Source organism: Chlamydotis macqueenii, chromosome Z (assembly GCF_036417535.1).
Source record: "Chlamydotis macqueenii isolate bChlMac1 chromosome Z, bChlMac1.mat, whole genome shotgun sequence".
NCBI lineage: Eukaryota > Metazoa > Chordata > Aves > Otidiformes > Otididae > Chlamydotis > Chlamydotis macqueenii.
In genome coordinates, this window is record NC_141593.1 from 69,669,729 (window position 1) to 69,689,235 (window position 19,507).

General features: G+C 39.9%; 1 protein-coding gene across 1 annotated transcript; it reads right to left on the bottom strand.

Moving 5' to 3' along the window:
- Nucleotides 1–2,244: 2,244 nt before the first annotated feature.
- CAAP1 (caspase activity and apoptosis inhibitor 1) lies at nucleotides 2,245–19,309 on the bottom strand. Its single transcript, XM_086770167.1, has 6 exons — nucleotides 19,127–19,309; nucleotides 17,980–18,180; nucleotides 16,383–16,467; nucleotides 15,281–15,356; nucleotides 5,804–5,877; nucleotides 2,245–3,353 (listed from the first exon to the last, which is right to left on the bottom strand). The coding sequence occupies exons 1-6, from the start codon at nucleotides 19,256–19,258 to the stop codon at nucleotides 3,010–3,012; spliced, it is 912 nt and encodes a 303-aa protein (XP_086626293.1). The 5' UTR covers nucleotides 19,259–19,309; the 3' UTR covers nucleotides 2,245–3,009.
- Nucleotides 19,310–19,507: the final 198 nt, after the last annotated feature.

The following is a 19,507-nucleotide window of genomic DNA, read 5'->3' on the forward strand; positions in this document are numbered from 1 at the left end:
GGCTGCTGTTTGTGAAACCCTGCTCCCTCAAATACAGACAACACTGCAGGAGAGGGCTGTCCAGCTGCTTTGCTTGGAGAGATTCACAATGCAGTGGCGTGCTGCTCAGGTTTAATACGGCATTTCACCAGTAGCCAGTTAGGACAGCATCATCTTAAATCACCTGCACAGATTATTTGATTCCTTACATGCTACCTTTGTATCTATTCAGAAGCAACCTGAAGTCAGTGATTAATAATTACAATAATTTTAAACAGCAAAGAAAATATTTTATAGTTTAAAAAAAAAAAGTTACACAATGCACTACATCTCTTAAGCAAAATATTTTTCTGAGAACAAATACTGTAATGAAAAGGGTGTTACAAACAAAACTAATTCTCTGAGGAAATGCCTGTGATTTGTCTTTCAAAGGTGGCATTTGAAGTCTAATTATTATTCTCTATGAAATCACCATAAAAATAACATCAAAGCCTCTAAAAGAAATAATAGATACTTTTGGCTCTCTGGGGAGTCACACTTTTTTATTTACCCAATACAAACACAATCAACTCTCCTCCTCAAAAAAGCATTGTTCTTCATCTGTAAGGAAATTAGAAAATATTTCTGTTGCAGTGCAGAATGTAATCAGTATCTTTTTCCTCACGCTGACCAACACCGAGTGTATAATACTTTCTCACAACAAAGTGGTTGATCAGAAACCAGTAAAATTATTTTAAGATTTCATAAATAATTCATTTTACTGCATTTTACATACAAATTGCCTCTTTCTCCAAGTGAAATATTAAACTTATTTTTCAAGGAAAAAAATCAAAGAGATATTTAAAAGTGAACAACAAAACAGTTGTATAATGACTATTTTAAATACACTGGATTTTTTTAAAGTGTGTAGTGATATGAATCAATGCAGGAACCCACACAATTTAGATGAACTGTTTTTAACCTAAGCAGCAACTCTACAATATCTTAAAAAATAAGCTGCACTTGTGTAATCAATCACATGAAGTCTCTCTTTTAATTTAATTTTCTTGGAATCCTTCTCTTCTTTTAAATTTCAAATGAAACTGGGCTGTAATTACAAATCTTCTCTGTCACAACCATAGTAACCTGTTTCATCTTTGTCACACTACACATTAAAGTTAGCATATGCAACTTCTTGATATAGACTTGAAATAACACCCTTTGACCATTCAACACACTACAAAATGATCTTTTATAAGGTGACCTGGAAAACCAATAGGAAAATCAAGCTCAGTTCAGAAAAAAAAAAAGCCATATACCTCTAGCAAGTAGGTAGCAGAAGAGAACTATGTTCTAGTTTATCATTACTTCTAGCAGCATTTCTTTGCTGCCAAACAATTGCAGATGTATTGTTCTGCAACACCAGTGAATAGACTTTGTATATTTGACTGTACCAGTTCTGCCGGTGGGGTAAGAAATATATTTCTAATTAAACCTGATTTACATTCAGCTTGCCTAAGACACTCTAAGATATGCCCTACCGAAGCACGGCTTCTGCACGAGGTAGCCCTTTGCTGTTCAGTGGCTGGCAGAAATACATGGGAAACACACAGAAGTATGCAGTCACCAAGGAATCACCTCTGCAGGTGATAAAACCACAGGTGTTGGGAGTACCAGTAAAAAAAGAAAAGACACTGGTCTAGAAACATGTGTCCTATCAATCAGCTATTACCATACTGTACATTTTTCCTCAATGTTAAGGACTGATTTTTGTTTATTCATATTGCTTGGTAGCTTCCAAACCCCATCAGTGCTATGGCTGATTGCAGAACTGGCAAACGAACCTCGACGTGAAAGAAGAGAGGCAAACAATAAGGAACAAGATTTCCTATTGGTCCAGATATACAAGGTTGCATAGCAGGACTACAAAGTAAATATCCTTGCAGGTGAGCTTTTTCAGACTCACTTGAAAGGTGAGCAGGCAAAGTGAGGTATTCAGTGCCCTAAGGATTGAAGTAAAACTTATTTTTACAGTCTAAATAGTTCCACTAGCCTATGACTTTACAAAGAACAAGACAGCATATCTAGGTTTTGCCAACTGTCTGTCTTTCTCTCATTACTTGCTTTTCTATTAAAAAAAAAAATTATACTGAAATAAGGTGGATTTTCCTATTTACAGGGGACAGGAAATGACTACATCAGTTAAACTCGAGGTCTTCTAAGCAGTCTGATTTGCTGAGTTGCCCTACATATTATGCCACATATTCAACAAAAAAAGCTTCATAGTCAAGGAAAAAAACTCTTATTTTCTTTATTTCAGTTATGACACAGAAGATAAACAGCAGAAAACAGTGTCAAAATTAAATGACCAACAATATAAAAACTCTGGTATTTGTCACTTTCAGGCACTTTCATAACACTGAAAATAACAATAGCTCAACTGTTTATTTGAAAACAAAAAAATCCCTCCCTTTAGAAATTCAACTTTCTAAATATTAAGTGTGCTTTTAGGTGAATCTCCATTCATTTTAACTAGAATAGCTACGTTATGATGAGCTGGGCCCCAAGGAGAAATAAGCAATCTCAACTCTCATCACAGAATGCTGAAGGCAGTCACATGACAAAAGACCTCTTCAAAATGGTATTTTAAATTAAGTACATATAAATCAAGTTTCTCAAGTAGTTTAACAAGTTCCTAATAAATAAAATAGCTGCTGATTTCTAACCATGGGCGTACAAAGAACTTGATTCTCCGAACCTTTCTGGAAGGCACCAGGCTCCTGCCACAGGTCTATACAGTGTGTTATTCTTTGAGTGGATAACCCAGCACAGAGACTCGATCTCAGTGAGGCATCAAACCACTCTGTGCACGTCATGAAAGCAGCACGCCGAAGGCAATGAAACCACCTATCAATGGCTTAAGAGGCAGGTCAGGATATACAGCAGGGTTTGAATGAGGAATGTCATACCCAACCCAAATGTACTTCAGCACTGAAGAGAACAGACATCATATCCTTCAAAACAAATAGTGAAAATTAAATCTAAACAATCTTAGGGTTGTTTTTTTACATCACCAGCTTTCATCAGAGCCTTAATAGCTCTGGCCCTCATCTCGAGCTCCAGAAGCTCCAGCTGTTGCGCGGATGGTTGAACATCATCTGATGGAGGAACTGCTGAGGTTGCTGCTTTGGGCTCCTTTGGGCTGGACTCTGCCAATCCCAGTATCTCATTCACACTTTTCTCAATGTCCTTCTGAAGGTCATCTATTTGACCAGCTCCACTTCTGACAGTGCTTTCTTGCACATCTGGGCCATCTTCTTCATTGCATGGGCCTTCTATGTCACTATCATATGCATCTGCATTTATGCTGAGGACATCACTATCTTCTCCCTTGCCTGTAATACAAATGTAACAATCATAGTCAGAACCATTTTTCTTTCGACTTACAAAATTACTTCTGCTTAAAGTGTTTCTCTGCAGTTTAAGAGTGGCAAAAAGATCTACAAATTTAAGACAACTAATTCCTCCTCTTTTTCTCCTCCAACTTTTAAAGTTGACCTAATGTAGACAAGTGTTAATGCATTTGTATACCAATTTAAAAGAACATGCTGTATAGCAAAGCAGCAGTACCAGGAAAATTTATTCCATCACATGGAGATACATGATCTATTTTCCTAATTAAAATGTCATAAGGTTTTATTTCACAAGGAAGCCTCTGCAGTGTAAAACTGATTCTTGTTTATTATCTTTAAAGCAGACTTAGTTTTCAAAATGCAATTCTGTCCCAGAATTAGTATGGACTAGGAAGCTGGGCAAAGCCACCTTGGGTTCCATTCAGAATTTGGAACTGTATATACAGTGTTCATACAAGCTCATTGGCCTATATGTTTAATTAGCTAATGGGCTTTACTTCCCTCTTTTGCAGTTTTACCCAGTAATAAAGTTCATGACCAGCATTTCTCATTATCTTTTTCATTTTGATAACTTTTACTATTTCCTTCAGCCACAGTTGCAAAATTCATTTTAGCACACTTAATTCCATTTTTAATTTTTTTTTAATTCACTTTTGCTTATTCTCTCATTCTCTCTTTTTTTTCCCATAGCATCACAGGCTGCAGCTCAGCAGAATGATTAGAGTTATATTTTTTAATTTATATTGATACTCTCAAAAGCTCTTTAAGGCGAAAATCTTGAGCGAAGCCACTGTTACAGCCCAAAGCCATCATGATACCATGCTTGGTTAAGTCATAAAAAACAACAATGAAGCAATCATCTGCAACAGTCATCAATTCCCTTTGATAATAAAAAAGTGGAAGAGATCTGCAGGAAATCTGTCAGTTCTAAGGTCACTCCATACAGTATAACGAGCAATATTTAAGGCATTCCTCACAAAGACATAGCAGCCTGCTTCTAAAAGTTTTGATGATTTTATTGACTCTTGTGTTCTCTGTTTAATTCTCCTCACTAATCACCTCAGAAAAACACGTTTCACAAAGTTATTCCAAGAGATATCTTTTAGATAACATTCCAAAATGTGAAATAGGAGTTGCGGGAAGCAAATAATGTTAGATCTTTGCAGAAGACAAATATAGCTTATAAGAATTTGCAACAGTCTTTAATTGGAAAAGATATTTCTGATGTTACTGCATACAGCTAGTCCAGATGAAAATAAATAGACTGAGACAAAAACACCTACAATTCTACTGCTGTAAGCACAAAATAATACTGGCAGTTGTTATATGGTGCTGGTTTAATGACTGGAATAAAACAAATACTGCCGCAAGTTAAGAAAACTGGTTTTTTTATACAGCAGATACTCAAATCTGTACCACTACCTTACTAGCTTTTGCATTTTCTATTCTGCCAATCACTGTAGTACCTGAACATCCCACCCATGACATTTTTACATTTAAAAAGAGAAAATATACAAGACAGAACATTCGTCCTCAGGGATTCAAAAGTCTGAGAGTGTACTTCCACTGGCACTGACTTTAAGTACAATATGCCAGTTAACAAGAGTGGTGGGTGCCAAGCACCATTTACTTAGACCTCAAGTGACACAATTAAACAAAGCAAGGTATCATATATCAAGATTGAACAAAAAGATTAAATTATAAGCAGTCTTTTGGCAAATAAATATTATAATGGATTTCTACCGATGTCAGAATGGAGTACTGTAGACAGTAATGGGCAAAACAGGGACTGAACTCGATAAAAGAGCGAAATCATTCTGGGGAATTTATGTCCTAATTGTGGTGAACGGACAAGTGGTGAATTGTTTCTCAATTATCTATTCACTTGTAGTGTTGTGAGGATATTATTTTGATTTTGGTGCGGGGAATTATTCTTTTTCTTCTGTTGATGTGTGTGTATTTTAATTTTCTCTCTCATCTCAAGAGAAAGTAAAACTGACTCTCGAAGAATTCAGCAAATCGTAATAGCAGTATTAGCAATCACCTGTATACCAAAAAATTGAAATGATTGAAGATCCTTTTCAGGTGAAAAACTAGATATGAAGAGCCAAATGAGTCTTGGAAGAGCTTCAGCCGTGTTCCAAAAGCTAAACTAGCAAACTTTGAAGAGCTGCAGTTAGCTTCTAGCCACAAAAAACTCTCCAGTCTCACAGAATAAAGAAGCCAAAGTTCCTACAACGTGTTCTTCAATGCTCCTGTCTTCTTTTCTGGAACTAGGCCCAAGGGAGACGCTGTAAGCCTACACCAGCTGATTTCTAAAAGGATGCTTCTCTGTGATTGCACCTACTGTTCAAAAGAGAGCTATCAGTTAACTGGAATTTGTCACTGCCCAACATCAACAAAACAAAATTTCAGCTTTCTCTTCTACATACCTTGTTTCGATTCCTGACTTTCCAGCTTGTTGTCTTCTCTCAGAGAAGAAGTAGAGTCTATACTGTTGTCTTGTCTGGAAACAAATAAGATGACATTTTAATCTATGTCTTTTACAATTTAAGACAACTTTTCTAAGAAACATTTACTTTAACTAAAGAAATTATGTGGTAGTAGGCCAATAAGCCAGCTACAGTATGAATAAAGGCAAAAAGTGCTAATCTAAGCACACTTGAGAATGAGCTTTTTTTTTTTTTTTCCTCTTCGTCTAGTGATACACAAGGATAAAGTAACTATTTCCACTAAACTCTAGCCTTTCAGAATAGTAATCCTTACTGGTAGATTTCTCCTAACATTAGGAGTTTTTTCCTCTAAAACTCAGAATAAAATGTTACACTGTTAAATTATATGACAAACTACAGTTTCGATTGCATTCAGATACTATTTGCTGTTTTCCTTTGAAATTAAGAGGCTACTTTCAGGAAATTACCATCACCCCACCACCATCCACCTCTCCTACATCACAACCTCATAGTTTTACAAAGGGACACTTTGTAAAATGAAATGCAACTCAACTGTTAAAGTCTATTCAGTACCTGCATTTCTCTATTTCTTCTATTTAAAAATTTCTACCCTTGACATGTAAGGTTTCGACTGTTTTATATAAGGGATAAGGAAGAGATACTTCTGTGGGACGTTCATGTCCTTCACATGTTTCACATGCACTCTTTATACAAACTGTGAAAATACTGTGAAATGTATAGGAAGAAGGAAGGCAGAAGGACCCAGAATCACAGGAAAAGTTCAATTGCCATGTTTAGTGAGCATTTTGACAGTAAGATTGCCAATTTCCTATCCTGAATGTCAGCGTGGCACTGGTTTCATACATAGTAATATGGAATCAATGCAACAACCCTGCCTGTGGGAGCAAACCACTATAAAAAGGACAGCAGTATTCTGGTATCAGAGATGTAAATATAATGACTTTTACAACTTGTTTTTCAGTAATGGCCTGAAGGCTTTTCCTAAAATTGAATACAGATCTATTTTCCCCATGCTCTCAAATACAGATTTTTTTTTTCTCATGTGTCCAATGGCTATGTCAGGAGGGAGAACACCATAATTCCTGTAGCCATCTTAGTCTGAAAGATAGAGTCATTTTGATTGCTATTTCCTTTTCTATTGTAGCAAAGGCTACAAATCAGTAGCCTCTTTTGTTTCTCACACTTTTTGTACCCATTGCAATATAAATGTGTATGGTTGCATACAAGAATTGATTAAGGAGAATGTGTAGCTGTTATCTACTGTCCAGAAAAGAATTTTTAAAACCCAGAAGTACTTTTGCAGCACGTTTAACTCTTTCAGAATTGATCAGATTGGACTGTACCGCTGGTGAACCGTCACTACTTCATTCGCTAGGTGGGCATTTTGCACCATCTTGTGGCCACGCAGAGCATTTCAGCTCACAATTCAGTTTTACTCTCAACATATTAACTTTGTTTAATTTGCTTGTTAGCAAGAAATACTTTTTCTAATTATCTCTACTTCAGTATAGACTTAAGAAAGGGTAGCACAGCATCATTACTGCAAACAATGGGAGCAGAAGATATGCTAATCTAAAATTAAGCACAGTATAAAATTTTAATGCCTTCCTTCATAATATGCTAGTAAGTGATTACAGCAATTTGGAGCTCCCTCTTTTTATTAGTCTTTAAAAACACTTCTCCCTCAGGATGACATTTAAGTTCAAAGTCACTCTTCCAAGATAAAAAAAAAAGAAAAGCTGAGTTTATAACAGAATAACATTTGCACAGTATATTCTTTTCAGTAGAAAGAGCTTGTTTGTGACAAATGCTGTAAATTTAAATTTTCCCTATGCTAGCTTTTCACGTTGGCATGCTCTGCAGTAGTGCAACGCTTACCTGGGCTCACACACATGGATTCTGTACAGAACCTATTAGTTTCAGGAATTTGCATAGCTGTGAAAGAAATCTGGGTTTGAGGGTGATTTGGTACCACAACTCCAGCAGATTACGCAGAGTGAGGTAAGACAGAAGCACAAGTTAGGAAAAGGGGTACTGGTCAGAGAGATGGATGGCTAAGGACTAAGAACAGCACTGCAACAGCAGTAGCTGGGATTCCAAACATCAGCAGTAACTGGGGTTGGAGACCAACAGGAAAAGTAACAGAAAAAAATATCTTCACGTAGTGCACTAGACGACAGTCCGACAACATGAGATACAGTCATGCGACACTTTCCTTACAGTGCTTTTAACTGTTGTTAAGAAACATTCACCTAAATCTCTGGAGTGAGGATTAAGATCGGCACCTCTGCTATTCTTGACATAAAGATGATGTATCTTCCTAAATTAAAATTTCCCATTGCAGTTTCAAGTCTAAAAAACATTTTCAGAAGTCTCAAATCCTTGCAAGCTTCCTGTAAATTTTTGTTCCAAGGCTAGTTTTCCATGACAAATGTGAACTAAAATAATTAATAGCAAGCCATTTAAAAAAAAAAAAAAAAAAAAAAGAAAAAAGGAACAAAGTCCTTATGAAGCAGTGCTCCTCAGGAAAAGTATCCCAAATGACAGATGCTAATCAAACAGTTTAATGAACTATGAAAGATCTATCAGTATGATCACAGGTGCAGTTTGAGGACACCACAAGAACAGAAGACAGAGAACAGATGTCAAATGGTTATGTATCTGTTCAGTGACTTGTGTAGTCAATTCTTTTAGTGTTTCCAAATGGTGAAGATAACCAAATAGTCCTAGAGGTGTAAATATCAGACGCCAATTGCATGCTTGTGAACAGCCCAGTACCCAGGAGCAAAACATGTTAAAACAAGGTAAGTCTTTAAACTGCTAACCTTTCTAAAATAAAACAAGTAAAAACTGCGCTTATGACTGCAAAGCAGTAAAAAGCCTATAAACTCTTGAAAAAGTAAATATTAAACTGCAAATTGTCACACGGTGAAAAAAAAATAAGCACATAAGATTTTCAAAGCAAAAGATCATTTACTCACATTATACACACAAACTATAATGGCATTACCATGCTTGTTGTTTTAATACTTCTAGCAAATAATTTACTTTCAATCCTTCTGTTAGAGGGTATTTAAAGAGCCAATTCAGGGAACAGGAAAGAAATAGCTCACGAACATCTTAATACCTTTCGAATGAGATTGGAAGACTGCCTACTTGGTTTTGCAGGACATTTATTGGCTAACTCAAAGTTTTCATATAAATATCTGTCATCATTTGGAAGTTTGGTGTCGTAGTTCAGCCCTGATCAGGACCAGACTACACAGTCTGTCTCTCGCTCCCCCCACCCTCCGAGAGAATAGGAGGAGATGATATAAGAAAAACAGCTCAAGGTTTGAGATAAGGACGGGGAGAAATTCTTAAAGTTACCGTCACGGGCAAAACAGACTCGACTTGGGGAAAACTATTCATTTATTTTCTAAAATTAGCAGGAGAATGAGACAGGGAACAAGATAACCTCCCCCCACTCCTCCCTCTTCCCGGGCTTAACATTATCTCTACTACCTTCCCCTCCCGAGCGGCACGGGGGGGGGGGGGAAAGGGAATGGGGGTCGCGGTCAGTTCATCACGCGTTGTTTTACGCCGCTGTATCATCGTCAGGGGAAGAACTCCTCGCATTCCTCCTCTGCTCCAGCGTGGGGTCCCTCCCATGGGCCACAGTCCTCCGTGAAACTGCTCCGGCGTGGGTCATCTCTTCCACGGGGTGCAGTCCCTCTAGAACAGCTGTCCCAGCGGGCCCTCCACGGGCCACAGCCTCCTTCAGGCCTCCACCTGCTCTGGCGTGGGGTCCTCCACGGGCTGCAGGTGGATCTCTGCCCCTCCGTGGACCTCCATGGGCTGCAGGGGGACAACCTGCTCCACCATGGTCTTCACCACGAGTTGCAGAGGAATCTTGGCCAGGAGCCATATTACTCCTCCCCCTCCTTCTGAACTGACCTTGGCGTCTGCAGCCGTTCCTCACAACAGGCTGGCAGACACCTCTCAGGATCCTTTTTACATCTTATTCACTTCTCATCTCCTCTCCACTTCTTGCAACCGGGCCGGGCCGAGTTGGGCCCAGTCGGCTGCCCGGCGGGAGGCCAGAGGGTGAGGCCTGCAAGGCCCATGAGGCTCGCGCCTCCCCCTCTCTGCCCCCCGCTCAGCTGCTTCACATCTTCCCTCCTCTTTTTCCTGTTTTCCCCTACTTAAATACGTTATCACAGAGGCGTTATCACGGGACATTCTGCTACCAATTGGCTCGGCCTTGGCCAGCAGCGGGTCCGCCCTAGGCCCGGCCGAGTCCACTGAACAAAGGGGAGCGACTTCTAGCAGTTTCCTACAGAAGCTACCACCTTAGGCCCCCCCTCACTAACAAAACCAGAACATTTGGTATACAGCAATTCTCTTGGTTTAATAGGATTCCGTTGCAGACAGTAACAAAGAAGCAACAAAAATCTGAGAACTGTATAGTTAAAAAATCTACAGAGAACTCACAAGTAATGAAGCGTATCTATTGTAACAGCAGTTTCCAGTTACTGGCAAACACAGGCCCTGCTTCTTCAGTTATTCTGTGTGCTTATTCCAGGATTTCTAGTATTTAACTCAGAAGAAGCTGGTGACAAAATAACAGAGTAAGTGATCTACATGCTAATGGAAGCACCTGAAGCTTTTACAGAGCTGAAATTTAGGGAAAGCCTCAGGATTTCCGCTTCTGCTAGGAGAATGAGAATATGTGCATTAGAAAAAGGAAGGTTCAATTTACAGTTACAGATGCAATACCATTCAAAAGTTTCAGATAAAGGTCTGAGTTTTGCAATCTTCCCTGTACCTGGAGAAAAGAGTCTAGATCTCTGCTACTTTCAGAACATACAGACAGGGTGCAGGTCTTTAGAGACAGATAAGTATTTGCATATTTTGGGAAAGATAATTAAAAAAAAAAGACACAGTACAAACTATCTCCTTCTAAGAAAGGATATTTTGATACACTTCTAATTTCTTCAGGTTCATTGATTTAAGCTTTCTGGATTTCTATTGATATATGGATACTGCTGAAGAATAAGTTTGTTGGCTATTTTTTTTTCTAAAAAAAGAACAAGGATCAAAGAAACAAACTGACATTTCCAATCAGTTAACAAATTTTTTAAGACACTGAGACTTGCTATTCACGTTTTCCTTTCCCACATTTACAGGTCCATAAAAACAACTATGACAAGTTGTACTTAAAACAAAAAAGGTTTCGTGCTGCATCATTAACAGAATGCAGAAAAAAGTTGTCATTTACAGAAAACCACAAGTAATGAAGACAAACTAAGAAGTATCAACAGGGAGAACATAAACAAAGAAACTGTCTTTTTCATTCTGAAGTCTTTTCTGTTCCCAGGGCAAACAACTTCAACCATTTATTTAAACTCAGATGATAATTTAAAACATATTAGTGATTACAAAGAACCAAAGTTCAGCTCAGCAATGCAGTTTTCACTATTTCTTCACTGTTGCATCCTTAGCCTCCCTGCCTACTGACTAAATTGTTGCTGTTCTGGCTGAAACAGTTTTCTAAAGTTTCGCAAAATCGAACTTACATTTATTTACACATAGGATTCAAAAAAGTTAACCTAAATGCCCAAAGGTTAGACCTATTTAGTAAAAAAGGCTTGTGACATTTTACAGTTGCTAAAGCATAACACTGTTCTACTTACTGAGCACTGGGTTTAATGACTAATATAAAATCTTAATTTTCCTCATTTCACCTATTTCTTTCTATCCCTTTATTTCTCTATCATCCAAACAGCTTCCCCTTTTTGTTTTCTGTTTAAGCTAACACACAGCTGAACCTATAAGCCAAGGTTCTGAGACAGTAACCTTGTGTGTAGCATACTATTTTTTAACCCACTGCATTGAAAGGGGAGGAAATGCCACAATTCGTACACCAACATATCTTGCCTGGCCAGTTTGGAGGGTTCTGAAATGTTAAACCATCAGGATTAAGAACAGAGATACAAAAAACAGGGGCACCTCAACTATTCTGTTCATTAAAGGAAGTAATCTGCTCTATAACTTTGACCAACGTCTCTTAGTTCTTTTTACTTTTTTTAAACACAATTTCTTCCCAGTTCTGCTGTCAGTTATTGCTTACGTCTTTCTCATTAGCAACGTAAGGTGACCTAGCTTTGTCAGTTTTTGGCAACTACAACAATGGTTAAAGAACTTGGTCAGTTTTATTTCTGGTGTACTTCAACACAGCTATGAGAAAAGGTAGACAATACCAACTCATTTTGGTTTAGTCACTGCTTATGCCTGGAATATTAACTGTACTGCGTAAAAACAATAGACTTCCAAACTGCAATTTAGATTCTATAAATGCTATTTTCCTGAAACCTTCCTACTTGCTGTGGGTAAATCGGTTAAGTGCCTTCAGATATCCACTAATTAAAAAAAAAAAAAAAAAGGTGAATCCTGCTTGCTTTCCTTATTTTGGTATTTTATTCATTAATTTACAACAAAAAATTCCCCTTTTTAGGTTTTTACCATCTAAAATCATTACTTTATTTACATATAAGCAAGACTTTTCTCAATCTGTTGTAACTAAGGGTCATAAATACATGTCTTAACAGTAGCTTTGAAACACCTTGCAGCCATGGAACTACTTTCCTGAAATCTAGCAGCACTAACCCTGCCACAGCTCTCTCAGATGAAGAACATTTCATGTATTTTGCAACAGTAAAGAGCTTGTGAATTAAGTCTTAAAAAAAAAAAAAAAAAATAAATTCTCCAGACATCAAAATCCTGGGGCATTTTTCACAGTCTCCTTAGCCAACAAGTTTCTCTTCTCATTCTGTTTAGAAGTTCATTGGCAGAACATCAATCACTTAATAGAGATTCCTTTATGTAAAGAGAGTTAATGTGTTTTGTAGTATTTGAATTTTTATTTTGCTTTTTTAAAGAGCCAGCAGAGGGCACTGTCCAAAATAAAAAAAAAATATCAGCCCAAATGGAGTGTACTGACACTATTCATAGATTATGTAAGCAACAAATAGCAAAGGGGAGATACAGTTGCAAATAAGCTCCAAATGGAATCCCACAAGAAATAGTGTCAGAAGATATTAAAATGTATCACATGAGAAAAAACTGAAAGATCACTAAACTTTATCACTCCATTTTCTTGTAGATTTGTATGATGTATGATGAGATGTGATGAAAAAAAAAAATTACTTTATTCAATAACTTCATAACAATTCTTATACAGGATCAGAAACCAGCTCTCTGTTAAATCAAAAATACTGACCAGAATGTGAAATTTGGATTACTATCACTACCTTTCTCATCCATTTTTTTCTATTTAGTAAGTATGAGAACTAACCAAACCAGCAACTAAGGGGTACTTTAATCTGCCCAACAGTGGTGTATTGTCTTGTATAGTCTCAGAGGTTTATTAAATATGTTGTTGTGGTTTTGTTTAGTGAGGGGGGGCTAAGGTGGTAGCTAGGTGGTGCTAGAAGTTGCTCCCCTTTGTTCAGTGGACTCGGCCAGGCCTAGGGCGGACCCGCTGCTGGCCAAGGCCAAGCCGATTGGTAGCAGAATGTCCCATGATAACGCCTCTGCGATAACGCATTTAAGAAGGGGAAAACAGGTAAAAAAAAAAAAAAAGATGAGAAGAAGCTGAGCGGGGGCAGAGGTGCAGAGGCAGAGGCGCAGGCCTCATGGGCCTTGCAGGCCTCACCCTCTGGCCTCTTGCCAGGCAGCCGACTGTGCCCGACTCGGCCTGGCCTGGCTGCAAGAAGTGGAGAGGAGAGGAGATGTGAAGAGATTCTGAGAGGCATCTGCCAGCCTGTTGTGAAGAACTTTTCTTGTGAGAGGAACGGCTGCAGACACCAAGGTCAGTTCAGAAGGAGGGGGAGCAGTAATGCGGCTCCTGGCCAAGATTCCTCTGCAGCCTGTGGTGATGACCATGGTGGAGCAGGTTGTCCCCCTGCAGCTCATGGAGGTCCACAGAAGAGCAGAGATCCACCTGCAGCCCGCGGAGGACCCCACATCAGGGGAGGTGGATGCCTGAAGGCAGCTGTGGCCCGTGGAGGGCCCGCTGGGACAGCTGTTCTGGAGGGACTGCACCCCGTGGAAGAGATGACCCACGTCAGAGCAGTTTCACGAAGGACTGTGGCGTATGGGTGGGACCCCACTACAGAGCACAGGAGGAATGTGAGGAGTTCTTCCCCCAACGATGAAGCAGTGGCGTAAAACAACGCGTGATGAACTGACCGCAACCCCCATTCCCTCTTCCCCCCTGGGCCACTTGGGGAGGTGGGGGAAGGTAGTAGAGACAGGAGAAGAGGGAGGGGTGGGGGGAGGTTATCTTGTTCTCTGTCTCATTATCCTGCTGTTTGTAGTAATAAATGAATAGTTTTCCTCAAGTGGAGTCTGTTTTGCCCGTAACAGTAACTTTAAGGATTTCTCCCTGTCCTTATCTCAAACCTCGAGCCTTTTTCCTTGTATCATCCCTCCCTATTCTCTCGGAGGGTGGGGGGAGTGAGAGAGAGACTGCGTAGTCTGGTCCTGATTGGGGCTGAACTATGACAATGTGCACTAAACCTGCGGACTACCTGTAATCAGGTCAGCAATGAAAATGGAAAAGCTTTTTATCTTGTCTTCTATAAGCAAATTTGACTCAAAATTTTGTACATTTTGGGTGGTAACTAGTAATTTTATTTTCCCCTTCACTACCTCCACGGAAACTGTCAGAAAGAGTTCCCTCATTCACTGTAGAAGTGACTTAATAGCATACTACACAAGACTTGCCTTTAAAAACCAGACAAGTATTTTAAGAAAAGGTTAAAAATTGTTGGCCTTTACAAAACTGGCAGATGTCAACCTACGAATAAGAAACCAGAAGCCTCTGTTATTGAAACTCTAGACATTCTACAACATCCCTAACAGAGAACACAGGAACAGGTGAGTGTCAGTGCTGCTTCAGCTGGGGCAGGAATGAAGGACCAGAAAGAAGGGTGGAAGAGAAGGGATACACTTCAGCTGAGTCAAAAATACCCCTAACAGGTCACTGACCTAAGTGGGAAGAAGTCACTCAACCTGCTTTAGCTCACTCAAAGAAGGTTAACCTAAATAATATTACCTCACTTCCGCTGCAGGCTAGGGGAGCGCATATGTTCAATCACCACAACTCAACTGATGAACTGATGGTAGCGATAATACCGCCACGAAAATCAGTTATGTGCTCAAGAGACATTTAATGTTATAAAGTGACACAACTATGTTTATATGTTGAGTGCTTGCTAGCACAACTCACTGTCATTCAACTAAAGTAATCACACAATTAAGGATACAGCCACTGGGGCTTTCAATGTTACATCTGATCATTTCTCACGAAAAATCCCTGTATTGCTCAGTATTCTTTTTATATTCAGTATTCTATAAATTAAGTTTTTAAGTGTTTTGTCTTTTACTCACTGACTGACTGATTCACCTCCAGTCTTGTCTCCTCCATCTGCCTCCTCGTCAGAATCAGAATCAGCTCCAACCTTGCCTAGGTATACACAGTTTCAAATATGAAAGTTTAGACAGGTGATATAATTAATACTATACAGTTAGGCTTACTCTCAATTATTAATTCTACTGTAATCAGCAGAAGATGGGTTTTTTTCCCAGTTAAGTAGATGTTCTAAAATTAGACTTACTGAAGACCAAAAACTTTGAGTTTTCTGCTACCCATACGGTTGGCATTTTTCAGTTATGCTGTATTACAAAAAAAAAAAAAAAAAAAAAAACACAACAGAATAGCTATTGCCTATAGAGTTGTACTAAAAATAAAGCATAGGGGACAGAACAATTAGAAGGTACTCTGCAGTATTCAAAATTCAGAGAGTTCCATTTAACTGAGAAGACATCAATATGTTTACAAATAAATTCTATACCCCTTGCATATGAAGTGGAAGTTCAGTAAGATACTAAAAAGCTGGAATATCCTTAATCAAAGTACACAAACTGTGTATCTCAGCAGAGCAGAGATCCACCAAGAAACCTGTAACTACACCAAACACTAGTGCAATTGCTAATACAATTGAACTAGTATTGCAGTATGTCAGTTTTCCCCCACAGAAAACCAGGAGGCAACTTAATGTTAGTTTACCTAAAGTAATGGATTTCCAACAATACTTCTATACTCCTAGCTTTGTTTTTTCCACCAAGTTAAAAGCTTTGTTTTTAGTCTGGATACTGAGGAGCAGCAGCTTATACTACTGATTTCTGAATGTGTCCCTAATAGCTTCTAAATCAATGGACAATTTCATCAAAGCTTAAAAGATCAAAACCAGCATACATATACACACACACTATACATACATACTATTAGCACGTGTATATTTGTAATGGTTATATATAAATACATATACACACACACACTAATATATACTTATTGTTAGAGAGGGGGATGTGTACACATATATATATAGATAGATAGATAGATATATATATATATATATAGGTAGCTAGAAACAGTTTAGAGGCAAACTATTCTCTGGTGCACAGCGGGGCCTAGATGTTTTATTCATACCTTCAAGTATCTTCAACAGTTTTTTTTCAGATAACAGCTCCAACTGCTCCAAGCAAAGCCTTTTGATTTCATCCATGGAACAGTTCTAAGGAGACAGACAAGAGAGACCACCAGCTACTAAAAATTTCTGAGGACAGAGTAATTATGAACCATAAATAGTACTCCAACTGTAGTACTGAATGAAGCATAAACTCAGATTGCAAGTCCCTTCCCCATTCTGATCTGCATTGATGCAACTATTGAAGAATACCTGGTAGGTGTTTGACAGCTACCAAAAATTGTGTGTGTGTGTCTTTTTTTTTCTGAAAAATTAAACAATGTACACTATCAGTTACTTGACCTATGGCTTGGAGTTTTCACCGTAGCTGCAACACTGAGCAGCAGAAATACTGTGCCATGTTTGAAGCATGGAATAGCAAACAACTGCAGCCCTGACTGTTTCTGATTCTGCATCACTCAGGAGCAGGTGGATTACATAATTAAGCCTGCAAATACCAGAGAAAACTATTGAATCCACCTTCACTGGATTGACACATTCTTAGGCAACACACCAACAGTTGCATATCACAATAAAGAAAGCATAAGAAATACATAAATTGTGATCTATTTTTCATGCTTGATATATACCACAGGCTGCCAAAGATTTTACAGGTATTTCAGTTACCTTCACTTCTCTCATACTATTTGGTGCCCTCTCAGTGAAACTAAGTGATAATTTCACACTTTCAAATGAACTATGATACCACATAAAAGTAGCAAACTTAAGAAGTGGTGAGCATATTGTAACACTCCGGACTCTACTGTAGGTTTCGTTCTACATCACGAGGCAACTTCCTTTCAAACTTAATAATGCCTTTGCCTCCAGCTGCAACAGACCTCTTCTCCCAGAGGTGAGAAATGGATGAGACTGTATGCAATTCACTAGGTGCTTAAAATGAAGAAGTCCTGCCTCACCTATGCTAATATTATGACTCAAACATTAAAGATAAAAATTTTAAAACTATTAAACAACATCACAAAAGTGGCATTCTACCTGCAGCCTCTTCTTCTGTACAGGCTGCTAGCCTAGCTTATTTTTACCAAGCCCTACAGTTCACAAGACTCAAAAAGTGTATGTTCTAAGCCAATAAAAGTCTAGCAATACTATCACTAAAGCCCACAGAAGTTACAGCTTCAGAAGCTGTTTAGCAAGAAGGGCTTTTATTGCCTCATCTCAGACATTAATGCAAATAAATCCAGCTGACACAAACAGAAATCAAACTTTTATTAATAAATCAGCATATTTATTACTGAACAACACTACCGAATTTACTCCATGCAATTATGAAACTCCTTTTGCATTTAACTAACTAGTACAGACTGATGGTATAGAAATAAGCAGCCTGCAGTTCCTCACTGGCTGAGCAGTGGAAAAAGGAATAAGCTGGAATAACCATATCATATCTTTAAAAAGTCTCGCTTTCAGAGACTTGATACGGTCTTTATTTAAGAAATACACAGGCAGCTTTTAAGCTGGAAGTCCACTAGACTCAAGAGATAAACGTGCTTTTATACAAGCATTCAAACTTGTAAGAAGTATATAAAGGTATTTCAGTACCTTTAAAATATCAGGCAGCATCTTCTGCAGTTTTTTCTCCCCTATAACACAGAAACACTGATGAAGCATTTCTTTTTTGTCCGTGATGTAGAAACTGACTGGCTTGAGTGACACACTGAGATCTAATCCTCCTTCTTCTATATCACTCGGTTGTTCAGCTTCTTCCACTTTTTCTCCAGATGGTACATTGCACTTTTCTTCCTAAAACCAAAGACAACAAGTACAATTTTCACATTTTCTGATGAACTGGAGAAGAAGGAAACTTACAGCTTCATTTGTGCTTGCAACAGGTTTCCTTTCATAGTTGCAAGGTACATCTTAAGGTGGACTTCTGAGCTTCCAAATAGCGTTTTAGTTTGCATGGTAACTACATTACAGAATCTACTTTTTTTTTTTTTTTTTACATAAAACCATTCATATGCTAGGGGAAATTTTAAAAGCTTCAAGAGGCAAAAAGTGCTTTTAAATATTAACAGGAAAATATTACCTGCAAATACCTAGCTGCTGCTTATAGGCAAAAGTATGCTTTGAGGCAGAGGAAATCTATCTCCCTGATTTGCTGTGCAATTAAAACACTAATCTTACAGTTTACAGCTACCCAGCTAAGAAGGAAATTGACATACAATTCCCTGTCCGGTAGTTTACTAAGAATAAAAGTCGCCTTCATGCAGAGAATACATCTTCCATACATCAGTGGAAGACCTCTACAGTTAGAAAAAAAAAACAGGTTTTGACAGCCCCACGATTCACTCCTGAGCGTCAGTCACCGGAGTTTTTACACTCGCACAGCTCCCGGAACAGACTCACGACCCCGCACGCAGGGCCACCACGACTGGAGTCGCCTCTGAGCTCGTGCCCCACACCGCTTACACCCGGGAAAACACAGACCGGCCCCCCCTGGCCGGGCACGGGGAGCCCCACGGCACCGCCCGTCCTCGCCGCGGGTGGGTGCCTTTGCTGCGCGCCTCTCCGAGCGTTCCCCTCTCCGCAGCTGCACGCTGACAAGTTTTGAGAGAACGCAGCCAGCCCCGTGCTGGTGCCACCGGTCCGGACGGCAGCCGGCCGGGAAGCGGGCACCGCCGCCACCACGGCAGCGACCGCGGGCAGGCCTCGCCGCCGAAGCGCGCCCGCCCCCTTCCCGCGCTACCTCCAGGGCACTGTGGCTGGACTCGGTGCTCCGCCGCTTCCTCTCACTGCCGGCCGGCCCCGAGGCCCCCTCCAGACAGCAGGACCGCGACCGCCGCCGCTTCTTCTCCTTCGAAGACTTGCGGCCCGGCATCGCCCGGCCCGGGCTCGCCGCCCGCGCGCCCAGGACGAGGCGTGCTTCCGGCGGAGCCCGGATAGGCCGCCTGGCCACGCGTCAGCGCGCTGCGCGGCGGGGTGGGCGGGGCTGGGCCCCGAGCCGTTGGGGCTGCCGGGGGCCGGTGAGGCGGGCGGCGGTGGGGCGGGGCCCGGCCCGGGAACCGCGCCGCCTCCGGGGCGGAGAGCGGGTAGGCTCCGGCCTCCGAGTCAGCCTCAGGCGGGCTTT